Source organism: Aquarana catesbeiana, unplaced genomic scaffold (assembly GCF_042186555.1).
Source record: "Aquarana catesbeiana isolate 2022-GZ unplaced genomic scaffold, ASM4218655v1 unanchor228, whole genome shotgun sequence".
Classification (NCBI taxonomy): Eukaryota; Metazoa; Chordata; class Amphibia; order Anura; family Ranidae; genus Aquarana; species Aquarana catesbeiana.
In genome coordinates this window covers 665,515-682,944 of record NW_027362655.1, presented here as the reverse complement: position 1 = coordinate 682,944, position 17,430 = coordinate 665,515, and the positions used below count along the sequence as shown (strand labels likewise).

The following is a 17,430-nucleotide window of genomic DNA, read 5'->3' as shown; positions in this document are numbered from 1 at the left end:
GTTTGTACATGTGTATATATTGGTGTTAATGAGATAAAATAAGTCCCATTGTTGGTGTCAGTGAGATAAAATAAGTCCCATCTTTGGTGTCAGTGAGATAAAATAAGTCCCATTGTTGTAGTCAGTGAGAATAAAGTGTAACCCCAGCCCAACATTGGTGGTCAGTGGTGGTACTTACCTGATCACACACCTCCGCTCCGCTGAGATCACGGCTCCCCACAGTCTGCTATAATTGCAGTGCCTGGTGATGGGACCCAGAGAGGGTTCCAGCCGTCATCACCTCACTGACACTCTGCACCTGGAACCTGTGAGAAGAGGACATGATATCACTGTACCCACAACCCCAACCCTGGGACTGTCCTCTCATCCAGGAACACTTGGCAACAAATGATGACATTTCTCAGGGCTGCAGTTCCTCTTAGCTCCATAAAGTGGTGATCTCACTTCTACGCAGACAGAGAGGGGTGTGGCTGCAGAGTGGAGCTCCACTGATGACAGGAAGCACATGGCCTCCACTCCACTTTTTTTTTTTACTGAACTTTATTATGAATCTCTGCAGCTGGAGCTCCACTACAGGCAGTGGAGTCATCGTGATTCCTGTGTAGAGTGGAGCTCCAGTGACTGCAGTCTGCAGCACATCCTGAGCCATTCTGTTGTTACTAATAATTAATCCTGGGATTACAAGATATTTTTGGGAGGTTCATAGTTGCCAACATTGCAAAAAAATTATGTGGGACACTTTTTTGGCTGTAGGCGGAGCCGTACAATAATTAGAGGGCGGGGCATTAGGTTGTAGGCGTGGCTTAGCAAAATTCACAAGTGTGGTGTGCGAAAAGGTGGGCGTGGCTTAAATGGGTGTGGCTCAAGAGGGTGTGGTTAGAGTCTGAGATGAATGAGGGATGGAGAAGGAAATTGGGAGAGGGGAATGGAGGGACAGCAGCCCCAGATCCTTCACAATAAAAATATGTGTATTCTAGAAAGTTTAACAATCAGCAGATAAAGATACTCCAAACACCTGGTGTTAATGCTTCAATCATCCCGGCACCATGGTTGTTATGGTGTCAGGATGATTGAAGCGCATCATTTCTATTATTACATTGTAATATAAAATGAAATCATTCAACTCACCATAATGCCAAATCAGTGGGATCCCTGAGCATGTCACTAGCCACGTCGTCTGCCACCAGCAGAGTCTGTCCTTGCATCAGGTGCCCCCGGCAGAGTCTGTCCTTGCATTAGGTGCCCCCGGCAGAGTCTGTCCTTGCATCAGGTGCCCCCGGCAAAGCCTGTATAGACCCCCTCAGTGCAGACCCCCCTCCATCAGTGCTGACTCCCTCAGTGCAGACCCCCTCTATCAGTGCAGACCCCCTCTATCAGTGCAGACCCCCTCCATCAGTGAAGACCCCCTTCCATCAGTGCAGACCCCCTCAGTGCAGATCCCCTCCATCAGTGCAGACCCCCTCCATCAGTGCAGACCTCCTACATCAGTGCAGACCCCCCTCTATAGTGCAGACCCCCTCAGTGCAGCCCCCCCTCTATTAGTGCAGACCCCCCCCTCAGTGCAGCCCCCCTCTATTAGTGCAGCCCCCCCCTCTATTAGTGCAGACCCCCCTCAGTGCAGTCCCCCCTCTATTAGTGCAGACCCCCCCTCTATTAGTGCAGACCACCTTAATTAGTGCAGCACCCCTCAGTGCAGCCCCCCCTATTAGTGCAGACCCCCCCTCAGTGCAGCCCCCCTCTATTAGTGCAGACCCCCTCAGTGCAGCCCCCCTTCTATTAGTGCAGACCTCCCTCAATTAGTGCAGCCCCCCCTCAGTGCAGCCCCCCTCTATGCAGCCCCCCTCAGTGCAGCGCCCCCCCCGCTCAGTGCAGGAGCGGCCGGTGTTCTGCCAAGAATGTTTCCCTCGGCAAGTAAGGACCCCCTGTACTGCTCAGGCGCAGCGCTTGCGCAGTACGAGCTGGGGAACTTTTCGGCAAGACACGGTGACGGCGGCGCCTTGTCTTCTGCCTCAGTGGAGAGGGGAGGAGCCGTGCACCTAAAGAAGCCGATTCATTGGCTGCACGGATCCAGCCCCCTTCCTCTCTCCACTTACTCAACACTAGGGGGAAGATCGAGCGGCGGCGCCGACCGCCATTTTGCTGGAGCCAGCTGCTCCAAAAATAAAAAAAAAACATTCCCAATTTTCATTATGGAAAATCCCGATTTGGGACAGCCTCCAATCGGGACGAGGGTCCTAAAATCGGGATTGTCCCGGGAAAATCGGGACTGTTGGCAACTATGGAGGTTTTGTACTTTCTGTTAAAGTTCTCTCCTTGTAAAAGCAATTGTTTATTATTTACCAATGTACATGTTTGGTGATGATGGAAGTTCATGTTTATGTTGGAAGAAGAATACAATCCATGTCTCTAAGCACAATTATTTCATTATATGCGATTTGTATAGCGCCAACAGTTTACTCAGCACTTTACAATGTAGAGGGGGACAGTACAATCACAGTACAATACAGAAGATACTGAGGACGGGGGGCGCTGTACTGAGGATGGGGGGCACTGTACTGAGGATGGGGGGCACTGTACTGAGGATGGGGGGTGCTGTACTGAGGACGGGGGCGTTGTACTGAGGACGGGGGCATTGTACTGAGGATGGGGGGGCGTTGTACTGAGGATGGGGGGGCGCTGTACTGAGAATGAGGGGTGCTGTACTGAGGACAAGGGCGCTGTATTGAGGACAGGGGGGGCGTTGTACTGAGGACAGGGGGGCGTTGTACTGAGGACGGGGAGGCGTTGTACTGAGGATGGGTGGGCGTTGTACTGAGGATGGGGGGGCGTTGTACTGAGGACGGGGGGGTGCTGTACTGAGGACGGGGGGCGCTGTAGGCAAAGCGATGTGCTGGTACTTCTCTGCCTACTCCCAGGTTTAGGGCACATGCATGTTCAGCCCCACCCGGCTCCCGCTGTGATTGTACAAAGCGTTCCGGCTAATGATTTACACCCGGGACCAGCTGATCGGCTGTGTCCAATCACAGCCCAGAGATCTGTTTTGAACAGTCGTTTATAGCGGCCATCTCCAGTGTTGATCCCATCGGCACCGGAGAGGGTGCAGTGGATGATGGGATCGGCACTGGAGATGGTGCAGTGGATGATGAGATCAGCACTGGAGATGGTGCAGTGGATGATGGGATCGGCACTGGAGAGGGCACAGTGGATGATGTGAAGGAACATTGCCTCTACACCAGGGGTCTCAAACTGGCGGCCCTCCAGCTGTTGAGAAACTACAAGTCCCATGAGGCATTGCAAGGCTGACAGTTACAAGCATGACTCCCACAGGCAGAGGCATGATGGGACTTGTAGTTCCGCAACAGCTGGAGGGCCACCAGTTTGAGACCCTTGCTCTACACGGTCATTGGCAATGTCTCTGTCACCACACGGTCGGTGGCAGGGAACTCCTGGAGTAGAGGGGCAGGAGAAGCTGTCGGAATGCATGGTCCGGACAAGTTTCTCATCAATGACTCAGGGCTGTGGAAGGTCGGTGAGTGTTACCACAGTGGATGGCTGGAGGTGCCAGGGAGTCTGTAAGGGAACTCTGCTTCTACACGGTCATTAGCAGAGTCTTCATCATGCACACGGTGGATGGTGAGGAGTCCTGGATCGAGATGAGACTGTGGGGATCTGTGTCAAATCAGTGTGGCCGGAGGGCACATGGTTCGCAAGTTGGGCTGGCTGGGAGCAGTAGTTCATTTCCTAGAAGACAGGCTTTTAACCTACTAGACCTCCAGGGAGAGGTTCTGCAGGCCTCATCCCTAGTAGCAGCGAGTCACCAGAGCCAGTAGAGGGGTTTATTCAGAGTGAGTTCATACTACTCAATAGCAGAGGATGTGTCATACTTCAATTAGCAACTACAAGTTTTGTGCAGGAGGAATCAAGTCTGTACAGGAGGAAGTAAGTTTTGGGCAGGAGGTGAAGATATCTAAGACCATTGCTTTTACACTGTCAAAAGTCATATTTCTGTCCCTCGCATGGTGACGGATGGAGAAATCTTAGAGACAGTAGTCTGCATGGAGAATTGGAGATGCAGGAGGAGTAACAGTCTGCATGGAGATGCAGGAGAAGATTTATATTTAGTTTAACATGCACATTCAATCTTCAGGCTCTGAATAAAAATCAGTGTAGCGCTGGATAAAGAATAAAAGTTACCCTAAAATGTGTTTTGCTCAATCCCTAATATCACGAGATGCCTAATGAGTTAGAGCATCAGCAGTAGAAAAAATGATGATAAGTACACAGTGAATAAACAACGTGACATTAAATAAATAAAGCAGTGCATATAAACAATATAAACACACGTGGTTTGCTCATCAAAAACTATGTAAACTTAAAATGAAATCCATATAAGTGATAATAACCATTAATTGTGAGTCCATACCCACAGGGTATATATGAGAAAAGGCACAAAATATGTGAAAAAATATTGTGAAATTAATATTAGGTTCATAAGTGTCCCAAATAAGGAATAAGTGATAATTCCAAAGAAATCCAGAGAATCCACAGGGTTCAGGATTGTTTGGTTCACCTCGAGTGCGGCCCGCCACCAGATGTAAGGATTAAAGGCTTACCAGAAAGCCAGCGACCACCTTTACTCAGGGGGGTCAGTACAGGCTTAGTAGTGGAAGGTAACCGGGGATGATAAACCTCTGGACTCTCAACCCACTTTGTTCATCCGACCAGTAGTCCACAGCAACAGGGGCTCCAGTGTGGAAAAAAGATCCTGGGGTTCCTTCAACACTCCTTCCCAGGAGGCAAAGTCACTGTCACTTCGCTGTGTTGTTTATGGCATATTAAGCCTAATAAATTGAACCTTCGTTTTCAATCTGCACTATTGGAGTCCCCTCTTGTGTTTTTTTGGAACCCGTGGCTTACCTGTACTTTGCCTCCTGGGAAGGAGTGTTGAAGGAACCCCAGGATCTTTTTTTCCACACTGGAGCCCCTGTTGCTGTGGACTACTGGTCGGATGAACAAAGTGGGTTGAGAGTCCAGAGGTTTACCATCCCCGGTTACCTTCCACTACTAAGCCTGTACTGACCCCCCTGAGTAAAGGTGGTCGCTGGCTTTCTGGTAAGCCTTTAATCCTTACATCTGGTGGCGGGCCGCACTCGAGGTGAACCAAACAATCCTGAACCCTGTGGATTCTCTGGATTTCTTTGGAATTATCACTTATTCCTTATTTGGGACACTTATGAACCTAATATTAATTTCACAATATTTTTTCACATATTTTGTGCTTTTTCTCATCTATACCCTGTGGGTATGGACTCACAATTAATGGTTATTATCACTTATATGGATTTCATTTTAAGTTTACATAGTTTTTGATGAGCAAACCACGTGTGTTTATATTGTTTATATGCACTGCTTTATTTATTTAATGTCACGTTGTTTATTCACTGTGTACTTATCATCATTTTTTCTGCTGCTGATGCCTAACTCATTAGGCATCTCGTGATATTAGGGATTGAGCAAAACACATTTTAGGGTAACTTTTATTCTTTATCCAGCGCTGCACTGATTTTTATTCATTCTGTTTTCTGCTTTATATCGAGGTTTAGTGTTTAGCAGCAGGACGTTTCATTATAATTTTGTCATTTCACAACTCACTCATTTTATTTATGCACTTAGCGCAGTTCTTTTTTTATTCTTAATCTTCAGGCTCTAACTTTGTTCAAAGTGTACTGAATTCTTTAAATATGATAGCAATGATTAATTCCATGAGCATCCCATATCCCTATCCAAGTTGTACCCCCCAATAAAACAACAAAAACAAAGCTTGCAAAAGACTGTTCATTGTCTCTGGAAAGGATGTATGAAGTCTGGTAATGGGGTGATTTGGCAGATTGTCAGTAGTGCTAACACCATGGCTACATACAAAACCTCCCAAAAATATCTTCTTGTATTTCTGCAGATCCCACCCAGGCTCCACTTCCTGTAGTATTGTCTATTTGTTGTTTGTTACATTAAAGTTAATTTAAAAATAAAAAAAAAAGATGTGGCATTGTGGAGGCCACATGTTTCCTGTGACAGTGGAGCTCCAGCCGCAGAGATTCACAATAAAGTTCAGTAAGGCCCCTTTCGCACTAAGGCGCTTCTAAACTGCCAGTAAAACATTTGAGCGCTTTTGAAGAGCTTTTCAGGCGCTTTTGAAGAGCTTTCCATTCATTTCAATGGAGGGGTGTTTTTTCACCACCCTGCCCGCCCAATGCCCCAGTGTGAAAGCATTCATTGATTTTAATGGAAATAGTTTTTTGTGAGCTTTTCGGGCGCATTTTTTAGCATGAAAGCGCCTGAAAAGCGCCTCAGTGTGAAAGGGGTCTAAAAAAAAAAAAAAAAAAAAAAGAGTGGAGTGGAGTGGAGGCCACGTGCTTCCTGTCATCAGTGGAGCTCCACTCTGCAGCCAGACCCTGTTTCGTCAGATTTGGTGACCCGTCAGAATGTGTAACCAAAGTGACATTCCGTCGCCGCCATCTTGCTACACCCCGCACTCCTCCATAGTAAGAATACACAGAGAAGGGGGAAAGCGGACATGTTGTTACACCCACCGGAGTTTTGTTTTTTACACTTATTTTTTAACATTGAACTGAGGCTATATAGTGAAATACAGTATTTAGAACTCCGTATGATTGTTTAGATGTTGAATTTTAAAAGCAGTGAACTTCTGTCAGATTAGCAAACCTGTGAGATCAGCAGGCTCGCCGCTGCTTTTAAAATTCAACATCTAACCAGTCAGACGGAGTTCTAAGTATTGTATTTCACTATATGACCTCAGTTTACTGTTAAAAATACGTGTAAGATGCAAGACTCCGGTGGGTGTAACAAGATGTCCGCTTTCCCCCATCCCACTCTATCCTTACTGTGGAGGAGTGCGGGGTGTAGCAAGATGGCAGCGATGAAACGTCACTTCCGTTACACATTCTGACTGGTCGCCAAATCTGATGAAACACCCAGACAGGAAGTCGCTGTGGAAGACAGGAAGTGATGTCAGGTACAGACAGGAAGTTCCGGGTGAGAGGTGAGTCGGGAGGAAGTAGAGAGGAGACATTACTGGAAGTGGCAGTAGAGGAGGTAATAAGATCTTATTTTCTATTTACACCAGTAACCCCCCCGTCATGTCCGTCCTCTTCCTCCATAGTCACTGTGATGTCTTTTATCTCCAGCAGATGATGATACACACATATATAGTGAGGAAACCTAGATTAACCCCTTCAGGGGCAGAACATTTCCCCACTTACGGGGCCGGAACATTCTCTTCATTTTGGAGATGTGTCACCTTCCCACCAATCACCTTCTCACCTCATCAGTCTATACTAATAGATTATATGACCTTTATTAATGGCGGGGGGTGGGGATTGGAATATGTATGTCTTTATTTTATAAGATTTGAATTGGAAGGAAGAGGGAAAAATATAATTTTTAGTAAATGTCCTGAAAACAAATGTCTCCATAATGATCCCTAAACCCTAAAGCACCTTGTCCCCATGTTGATGGGGACAAGGGCCTCTTCCCCATGACCCTGAGTGGTGGTTGTGGGGATCTACAGGTTCGGGGTTTATCAGAAATCTGGAAGCCCCTTTAATAAAGCCCTAAACCAGTGATGGTGAACCTTGGCACCCCAGATGTTTTGAAACTACATTTCCCATGATGCTCATGCACTCTGCAGTGTAGTTGAGCATCATGGGAAATGTAGTTTCAAAACATCTGGGGTGCCAAGGTTCTCCATCACTGCCCTAAACTGTGATCAGTAAAGTCTCCGGAGTACACGGAGATCACAGGGATATGATGTGACCTGGCAAAGCCCAAAGACAACGTTCATCTTTCAGCACACCCCCCAACGTTTTAAGATGCGAACGAGGGACACTATTAGAAAAAGTATGTAGTCATGGGAGACCTCACGGCCACGCCTCCTTAAAGGAGACTTCTATAAAAAAAAAAAAAAAAAGGGAAGTTAAATCCACAAGTGATTTTTTTTTTTTTTACCACCATTATTGCTTTAGGCTCCATTCACACACTTGTGCTACTTACAAATCAAGCAATTTCCATTGCGACTTTACCATGCGACTTGACGCGACCTTGGATAAGTGCGACTTTGTTACAACTTTGTCCAATATAATAGTTTTGTTTGTGCTCCACAAAGTTGCTAGACGTGCAGAACGGAAAAGTTTGTTTAGCTTTGTTTTGGTTTCTTTATTTTGTAACAAAATTTGAATTCTGTGTGAAGAATAGCTGGTTGTTAAGGATCGGCCTGGGAAGCCGGCCACCACGTCCTTATCAACTGATGACTCATCAGCTGTCAGTGGGCTTCAGCTGAATGTAAAAAAAAAAAAAGAATGCCACAATGAAATGAAATGAAAATAATGGCGTGGGGTCCCCCAATGCATGCGAGGTCCTTCAGGTTATAAGGGGAACCCCACGCCAAAATCCATACCACACCCTTATCTGAGCATGCAACCAAGGCAGGTCAGGAAAGGGGGGGACGAGCGAGCGCCCCTCCTCCTGAACCATACCAGGCCACATGGCTTCAACATGGGGGGAGGTGCTTTGGGGTAGGGTGGGCTTTGCCCCCCCAAAACACCTTGTCCCCATGTTGATGGTGACAATGGCCTCCTCCCCACAACTCTGGGTGGTGGCTGTGGGGGTCTGCGGGCGGGGGGCTTATCACAAACTGAAAGCCCCCTTTAACAAGGGGGCCCCAAGATCCTGCCCCCCTATATAAATGAGTATGGCTCATTCACCAAAAAAGTAAATAAAAACACAAGTTTTTGACAATAAATTTATTAATATTTTTTTTTTTTAAATTCCCCCCCGGTGTACATCTATCGTCAATCATGATGCCGAACCACCACCACCGACCTGGGTGGCCCTGCCCTTTAGTTATTTAAGAGCTGGCAGACAGCGGGAGCCTTCTTTGAGGTTTTCGTTTTTTTGGAGTCGGCAGTGTGACCAGCATCGTGATTGATGATGGATCTACACCAGGGAGACTTAAACAAAAAAATTATTAATAAAGGAATTGTCAAAAAACTTGTGTTATGTTTTTGTTTATTTTTTACACTTTTTTTGGTGAATGAGTAAGGGTACATAGTACCCCCTACTCATTTTTATAGGGCGGTAGGAAATATGGGGGCCCCTACAAAGGAATTATTAAAAAACGCTTACTGTCATTTTTTATACTACACGTTTTTTTTGTGAATGAGTAGGGGTACCATGTACTCCATACTCATTCACATAGGGGGGGGGGGGCAGGATCAGGACGCCCCCTTTATTAAAGGGGCTTCCAGATTTCTGATAAACCCCGAACCTGTAGATCCCCACAACCACCATTCAGGGTCATGGGGAAGAGGCCCTTGTCCCCATCAACATGGGGACAAGGTGCTTTGGGGGGGCAGAGCCCCCCTGCCCCAAAGCACCTCCCCCCATTTTGAGGGGATGTGGCCTTCTAGGCTGCATGCTCGGATAAAGGCCTGATATGGATGGGGGGGGGGGTAACCCCACACCGTTTTTTTTCTCATGAATTTTTTATTGCCGGCAATTCATTTTTTCTATATTTAGCTGTCAGTGGGGAAGCCACCGCTCCTTCACCGCTCCGAAGATGCTGCTGGCAGGACTTTTTTTACCGTCCTGCCAGCGCACCGCTCCAGTGTGAAAGCCCTCGGGGGTTTCACACTGGAATGCAAGCAGCGGCACTTTCGGGTCGGTTTGCAGGCGCTATTATTAGCGCAATAGCGCCTGCAAACCGCCCCAGTGTGAAAGGGCTCTTACCCTGGAGTAGATGCATTGTTATATACTATTTTTTATCATGCCATGCACTTCATTGTGTTAAGATATCTGGCTGCCTTTCAAACCTGGAGAACTGTCTGTTGATCATCTCTTGTAATATTGCAGTTAATAACCACAAGAGGCACGTAAATTTATATAAGTTTATTGAATGTTCAATTGTACTACATGTTTATGCACTGCTATGAATAACCAGTTTTTTTTTTTTTTTTTCTTGTATGTTGATTGGTTTATCAAAATTCAATAAAAATAACTTTAAAAAAAAAAACACAAAAAAGGTGTCAGGATGTCACTGTCTATTTCTCCATGGAGGAGTGGGAGTATTTAGAAGGACACAAGGATCTCTACAAGGACGTCATGATGGACAATCAGCCGCCCCTCACATCACTGGGTAAGAGGAGACTTTATTGTAAAGGAGAGAGCAGTACGGAGGATCCACCTAGATCCCCCATCATCTGATAAACACATAGAAACAATGTATTCAGTCAGTGTGTGTGTTTCCTACAGATGGATCCAGTAATGGGAACCCACCAGAGAGATGTCCTCATCCTCTGTATTCCCGGGATTCCACACAGGAAGGTCACACCATCCCTCACCATCATCAGGTAGATGAGGAACAATCGCTAATAGTTATGATTTATACACAATTATGTTGGGTACAATCATTCATTTGTCATATATTCAGAGTGGAAACCTCAGGGATTATAATATGAATGTTAAAGAAGAGTGTAAAGAGGAGGATGAGGAGTATGGAGTGATGGAGTTTTCAGAAGGACACAAGGATATGATGGAGCCACCTATTACCAGAAACCCACCAGAGAGATGTCCCCATCCTTTGTATTCCCGGGATTCCACACAGGAAGATCACACCATCCCTCACCATCATCAGGTAGATGATTGACAATTATTGGTATTTCTGATTTATACACAGCATGTTTGTTACAACGAATATTTTATTATATATTCAGAGTGGAAACCTTGGGGATTATAATATTGTTGTTGAAGAAGAGTATAAAGAGGAGGATGAGGAGTATGTTGTGATGAATACGTTTTTAGAAGGACACAAGGATATGATGGAGCCACCTAATACCAGGAACCCACCAGAGAGTTGTCCCCATCCTCTATATTCCCGAGATTCTACGCAAGAAGGTCACGCGATCCTTCACTGTTACAAGGTTGGTAAGTTGGAGCATCTAGATCAGTGATGGCAAACCTTGACACCCCAGATGTTTTGGAACTACACTTCCCACAATGCTCATGTACTCTGCAGTGTAGTTGAGCATCATGGGAAATGTAGTTCCAAAACATCTGGGGTGCCAAGGTTTGCCATCACTGATCTAAAACATGGACTTGTAGATATGATGTGTGGATTTTTTATGTGAGTTTATAGTTTTACAGATGATCTTCTCTCTCATTTTCTTGGTTTAGAGTGGAGATCCAATTGATATAGAATTTGAGGTTAAAGCAGAAGAAGAAGAGATGTATGTGAGGGATGATCAGCAGTCAATGGAGGAGGATGGAATAACGGGGACATTTATAGAGGAGGACACTCCTACAGAGATCAGCACAGGTGGGTCATTAACACTAAATACATTCCTCCACCCATACTGCTCACTGATTGGTCCAGAGTAGGGTGGAGACTGGGTGATATAAGCCTGAAATCCCCTGGTCACTTTCCTGAGCTGTGTTCCCCATCCTGTATTCCTGTATTTCTCTAGGATAATCTTCCTTCTCTGTGCTGCAGACACAATTTATGTATCTAGACTGAATTTATGGAGATTCTGGGGTTTAGCTGGCAGCAAAATTTTCATTTTCAACATAGGCATTACTAGACCTAGGTACCTGAGGTATGTGCTTTGGGTCTCCCTACCCATGTCAGGGTCTAGCAAGATCTCTGACGGAACAATTCTCCCAGGGTTACTTGCTCTGTTTGCTGGCTGTGCCGGGTGGAGGAATATAGTTACATAGTTAGTCAGGTTGACACAAGACACAAGTCCAACCAGTTCAACCCAAAAAAAAAAATAATAATAATAATATCATTCCATGTACACAAACATGTACCCACAGTTGATCCAAAGGAAGGCAAAAAACCCCAGCAAAGCATGATCCAATTTGCTACGGCAGGGGAAAAAATTCCTTCCTGATCCCCGGAGAGGCAATTGGATTTTCCCTGGATCAACTTTACCTATAAATGTTAGTACCCAGTTATATTATGTACATTTAGGAAAGAATCCAGGCCTTTTTAAAGCAATCTACTGAGCTAGCCAGAACCACCTCTGGAGGGAGTCTATTCTACATGTTCACAGCTCTTACTGTGAAGAAATCTTTCCATATTTGGAGATTAAATATTTTTTCCTCTAGATGTAAAGAGTGCCCCCTTGTCCTCTGTGATGACCTTAAAGTGAATAACTCAACACCAAGTTCACTTTATGGATCACTTATGTATTTGTATATGTTGATCATCTCCCCCACTAATTTTCTCTTCTAAAGAGGGAATAGATTCAGTTCCTCTAATCTTTCCTCATAGCTGATCTCCTCCATGCCTTTTATCAGTTTGGTTGCCCTTCTCTGCACTTTCTCCAGTTCCCCGATATCCATTTTGAGAACCGGTGCCCAAAACTGAACTGCATATTCCAGATGAGGTCTTACTAATGATTTGTACAGGGGCAAAATGATGTCTCTCTCTCTGGAGTCCATACCTCTCTTTTTTTTTTCAATACATTTTTATTGAATATTTCACATAGGAAAAACAGAGCAGTTGGTGATAACAGTCATACATGTTAACATATAGTCCGTAACAAAGGGTCATACATGAGTGCGCCGGAACCATTAAAGTTATAACTGCCAAATATCTGCTTGCTATACCATATCAATAAGTAAAAGAGGTATCTGAGCCCCCCTCCTCCCCACGACACCCCTCCTGGGATCATTCTGAGTCATGAGGCAAAGGGCCACCCAGGCCACCCACCCAGGGCTCTCGAAGGAAATCACTTGCGTTGGTATTATTGGATCCTGAGGATAGTTCCTAAGAGAGATCTTATTCTACGGTATAAGCAAATCAACCTAAAAATTTGCCATATAAGAGGTCACAAGAACATTATGGCGATAAACTAAGCTCTTGGAGTACCAAGTCAAACAAATTCAGTGGAAGACAAAGAATAAGTTGTAAACAGAAGAAAAACATCCTATGTTAATTATTACTGTGTGATACCCTTGTCAGATCCTTGAGAGAATCATGTAGCAATGGTAGCTATCTTGGGAAGGATCCTATAGATTCCATTTCCTTTTAATTTTTCTCAGATATTTTATAGTAGGTACCCCAGCTATCGGAGAGGACCATGACAATTGTCCATGTTGGTCAGGGATGAAGTAACACCAGCTCAAGAGTGAGATGTAACAGGAAGAGGAAAGGAAAAGAAACAAAAGATAGGAAAGGAGAAGCAGCGACCTGAATAGTCCCACACAAGCCCGCAATCTATAAACCAGATCAGGGTGTGAGCCCCAACTGTAGATATCGTATCCAAGGTTCCCAGATGTCTTTGTATTTCTCTGTAGTATCTAGAAGTGTGCTTGCCATCTTCCAGGAGACTTTCTTTTTAACTAAAACGAAGGAGAGGTGGGGTTGTTTCCAGGCTCTAGCGATGGTTAATTTAGTCCCAATGAACATAATGAGACGGCTCACTAGTTTGGGTGCGTTCGGGATAGGAAAATTGAGCTGTGCTATGTGAGCAGATTTTTAAATCGGAAGGTCAGAGACCTTTCGGAGCATATGGAAAATGTTATTCCAGAATCCCCTAATCTTGGGGAAGTCCCACCATGTGTGTATCATGGACCCTACATGACCGCAATTTCGGGAGCATAGGAGGCATATGAGGACGTGGGATAAATCCTGAACAGTTTTAGTGGGACCAAGTACGATCTCATGAGCACCTTTAGATTCGCCTCTGCGAGTGCCGTATTAAGAATTGCCTTAACTGCAGACTGTGATGCCCTTTTGCCAGGCAGCCAGGCTCCAGGATTGTCCCAGGTCCCTTTCCCATTCCAGCATAAAGAGGGTCTTGAAGTCCATCTTGGCCAGTGACCGATATATCACTGAAGGACCACCCCTCTGCTCTGTGGCTTGCCCACACCAAAGTTCATATTCAGTTAGTGTTAAAGGGTTAGGTGTGGAGGACCATAATTTGTGGAGAAAATTCCTTAACTGGCGTAGTCGGTAATGTTCCTCTGGGGGCATATCTAGTTTGCTTATACAGTAAGTCCGAGTGAGGGGTCCAGTGGGGTGGATGAAGTGTCCTATTCTATACATCCCCTTAATAATAATAATAAAATAAAATAATAATTAAGCCACCAGCTAAAGGCCTTGATGTTCATACCAGGGGGAAAAAGGGGATTTCTAAATATATGTGACAGGGGGTGCCATTTGGAGATCAAGTGTGGGTTAGATTTTAGGGTATCCAAGATGACAAGGGAGTGTGATAGAGTGGGTACCACAACTGCAGGTCTGGCCTTGGGGGAGCACCAAAGGAAAAAATCTGGTGTGCAATGGGGGTTAGCTTGACGTTCCATATGGACCCAGTCAGGTTGAGCCACTTTGGAGTATATGACTGAGGGAAAGTTGGGGGGCTTGGTATTACCAAAGCAGGTTCGGAAGTCCCACTCCTCCCTTATCTCTAGCACGGTAGAGTGTTTCCTTGGCTACCCTGTGACTTTATGTTGCCCAAATGAAGTGTAATATCTTGGATTCAAACTGTCGTAAGTGTTCTTTGAGGATTGGGATGGGGAGGCTCCTAAATAGATATAAGATTCTTGGTAGTAGAGTCATTTTTATGGAGTTAAGCCTCCCTAACAATGAGAGCCCTAATTTGTCCCAACTTTTGAGGTCAGCTTCTGATTTACGGTACATTGGTGGGAAATTCACTGTGTAGAGGCGATCCACAGAGGCTGCCAGGCCGACCCCCAGATAGGGAATCATCCCATTGCTCCAGGTGAACCGAAATTGTGGTTTTAAGCTCTCGACCAAATGTTCAGGCAAATTTATGTTTAGGGCCCTTGATTTCGAGAAGTTGACTTTCAAGCCAGATACTGTGCCAAAATTGTCCAGCAATTTATAGATATTAAGAAGTGATATGAGTGGTGAGGAGACAAAAAGCAGAATCATCTGCAAAAAGTTTTGCATTTGTGCATATGTGGCCCGCATCGTACCCTGTGTATATCTGGGTGGTCTCTTATAGCTATGGCAAGTGTCTCGATAACAATGGCAAAGAACAGGGGTGATAAGGGGCAGCCCTGTCTAGTGCCTTTGAAGATTGGGAAGGATTCGGAATAGTAACCTTGCAGACGGATTTTTGCTTCTGGGTTCGAATAGAGGGCACCTATTACATTCATGAAGCTATTACCAAAGCACCAGCAGTTCAAAATATGCATTATGCCGCGTACACACGATCGGATTTTCTGACGGGAAATGTTCGATGTGAGCTTGTTGTCGGAAAGACATACCACGTGTATCCTCTATCGAACATTTGCTGTCAGAATTTCCGCCCACAAATGTTTGAGAGCAGGTTCTGAAATTTTCCTGCCAACCAAACTTGTTGTCGGAAAGTCCGATCGTGTGTACACAAGTCCGTCGCACAAAAGTTCACGCATGCTCTGAATCAAGCAGAAGGCTATTGAACTGGCTATTGAACTTCCTTTTTCTCGGCTCAAGGTACATCTTGTACGTCACCTCGTTCCCACGTTCGGAATTTTGGGCCAACATTTGTGTGACCGTGTGTATGCAAGACAAGTTTGAGCCAACATCCTTCGGACAAAAATCCACGGTTTTGTTGGCGGAAAGTCCGATCGTGTGTACGGGACTTAAGAAATGACCAGGACACCAAGTCAAAAGCTTTCTGTAAATCCAAAGATAATAGAAAGCCTGTTTGAGGAGGTCCACCATCCTAGCGGGAATTGAGCAGAGAAATATCAATTGCCCTTCTAATTTGATCTTCCGGGTATGAAGCCAAACTGGTCCTTATGGACATAGTCCAATAAAGGATGAAATACAGTCTGCTAGGATCTTCGGCAGGATTTTGAAGTAGTTATTTATTAAAGATATGGGGCGATGGTTGGCGACTAAGCTAGGCTCCTTGCCGGGTTGGAGGATTACCGAGATAAAAGCCGAATTCAGGGATTTGTCTAATGGGGTCCTTTGGCATAGTTTGTTGAAGAAGCGGGCCAAGTAAGATGCTAATGTGGTAGTAAAGTGTTTGTAATAGGGGATGGAAAAGCCATCTGGACCCGGGGCAGAGTGACTTTTCAAGATTTTCATTACCCTGGAGACCTCCTCTGCTGATATTGGTGCTTCAAGTTCATCAATGTGATGACTCTTGAGAGTAGGGATCTTAACAGTACTGAGAGAGGATTCCAATAAAGCATCTGGGTCCTCTTTCTCGGCACTCTACAGCTTTCTATAGAATTTATGGAAAGCTTCCATGATTTTTTGGGGGGTTTTGTGAAAGCGTGCCACCTCCGATTTTGATTTACGGTAAGGCGTGAGACCAGAGTCTAGGGGTCAGCCTGGTAGCCAGCATAGAGTTCGCCTTGTCCCTCAGATGGTAAAAACAGGCCCCGCTCCAACGTAAACTCTTTTTCGCTATTGCGGTAAGGGCAAAGTTTAATGCTGTGCGGGCAGCATCCAATTTTTCAGATGACATCGATGAGGGGTTTATGTTTATGCTGTTTACTAAGGAGCAGGAATTCAAATGCTTAGCTGTTCAATATCTGCTCTGCATGCTTTCCGTAGTCGTGAGGCCATTTGAATGAGTTTCCCTCTGATAGTGACCTTATGGGCCTCTCATAAAGTGGTTGCAGTTGTATCTCCTACGTCAGTGATGGCGAACCTTGGCACCACAGATGTTTTGAAACTACATTTCCCATGATGCTCAACTACACTGCAGCCTGCATGAGCATCATGGGAAATGTAGTTCCAAAACATCTGGGGTGCCAAGGTTCGCCATCACTGTCCTACGTCATTCTGAAGGAAATATTCCTTAATGGCCTCTATTTTGTTTGCATGAGTCGGATTGCTGAGGATGGAGGCGTTCAGTCTCCAGTTACCTCTGTGTTTTGGTTCCGTAGGATGCCCCAGAACCAAGTAGAGCATTGAGTGGTCCGGCCAGACAGAGTCCCTTATGAAAGACTTCGTCACCTAGGGGATGGCATCTACAGCGATAAAAAAATGATCAATTTTAGCGAAGGAGTTGTGCGGGCTGGAGAAATGGGTGTAGTCCCGCAAAAAGGGGTTCACCTCTCTCCAAATGTCTACCAACCCCTGTTGGTAAATCTGTCTGGCTACATTGAGACTCTGTCTGGTGGGACGAATGAGTCCTCTCCCAGCTGGGCGAGATTTATCAAGCCCCATATCAAAAGCTAAATTGGAGTCCCCCCCCCCCCCCCCGTAAATGACCGTCCCTTCCGTAAGTGGCTGTAGGAATCTAAACAGAGAGGAAGAATTTGGTTTGACCTTTGTTAGGGGAGTAGTAAGAGATCAGAGAGTATAGGTGGTTGTCTATGAGGCCCTTAACTAGTAAAAATCTGCCCTCTGGGTCTTTAAATTTAGTGTCCACATTAGTG

The 17,430-nt window shown here is 45.4% G+C and overlaps 1 protein-coding gene across 11 annotated transcripts in view; it reads left to right on the top strand.

Moving 5' to 3' along the window:
• Window positions 1-17,430, top strand: part of LOC141121641 (uncharacterized) — a 199,192-nt gene that overhangs the window by 170,789 nt on the left and 10,973 nt on the right. For 3 of the 11 annotated variants that reach the window (XM_073611297.1, XM_073611296.1, XM_073611308.1), the window contains 3 exons: window positions 10,505-10,708; window positions 10,788-10,994; window positions 11,248-11,389. The exons of 4 other annotated variants lie outside the window; for them this stretch is intronic. In XM_073611297.1, coding sequence (XP_073467398.1) covers window positions 10,505-10,708; window positions 10,788-10,994; window positions 11,248-11,389 — 553 coding nt within the window. Of the gene's footprint in view, window positions 1-7,016; window positions 7,114-10,097; window positions 10,211-10,326; window positions 10,425-10,504; window positions 10,709-10,787; window positions 10,995-11,247; window positions 11,390-17,430 lie in introns of those variants that run through there. 4 more of the 11 variants (XM_073611300.1, XM_073611301.1, XM_073611307.1 and 1 more) reach the window with 3 other exon arrangements.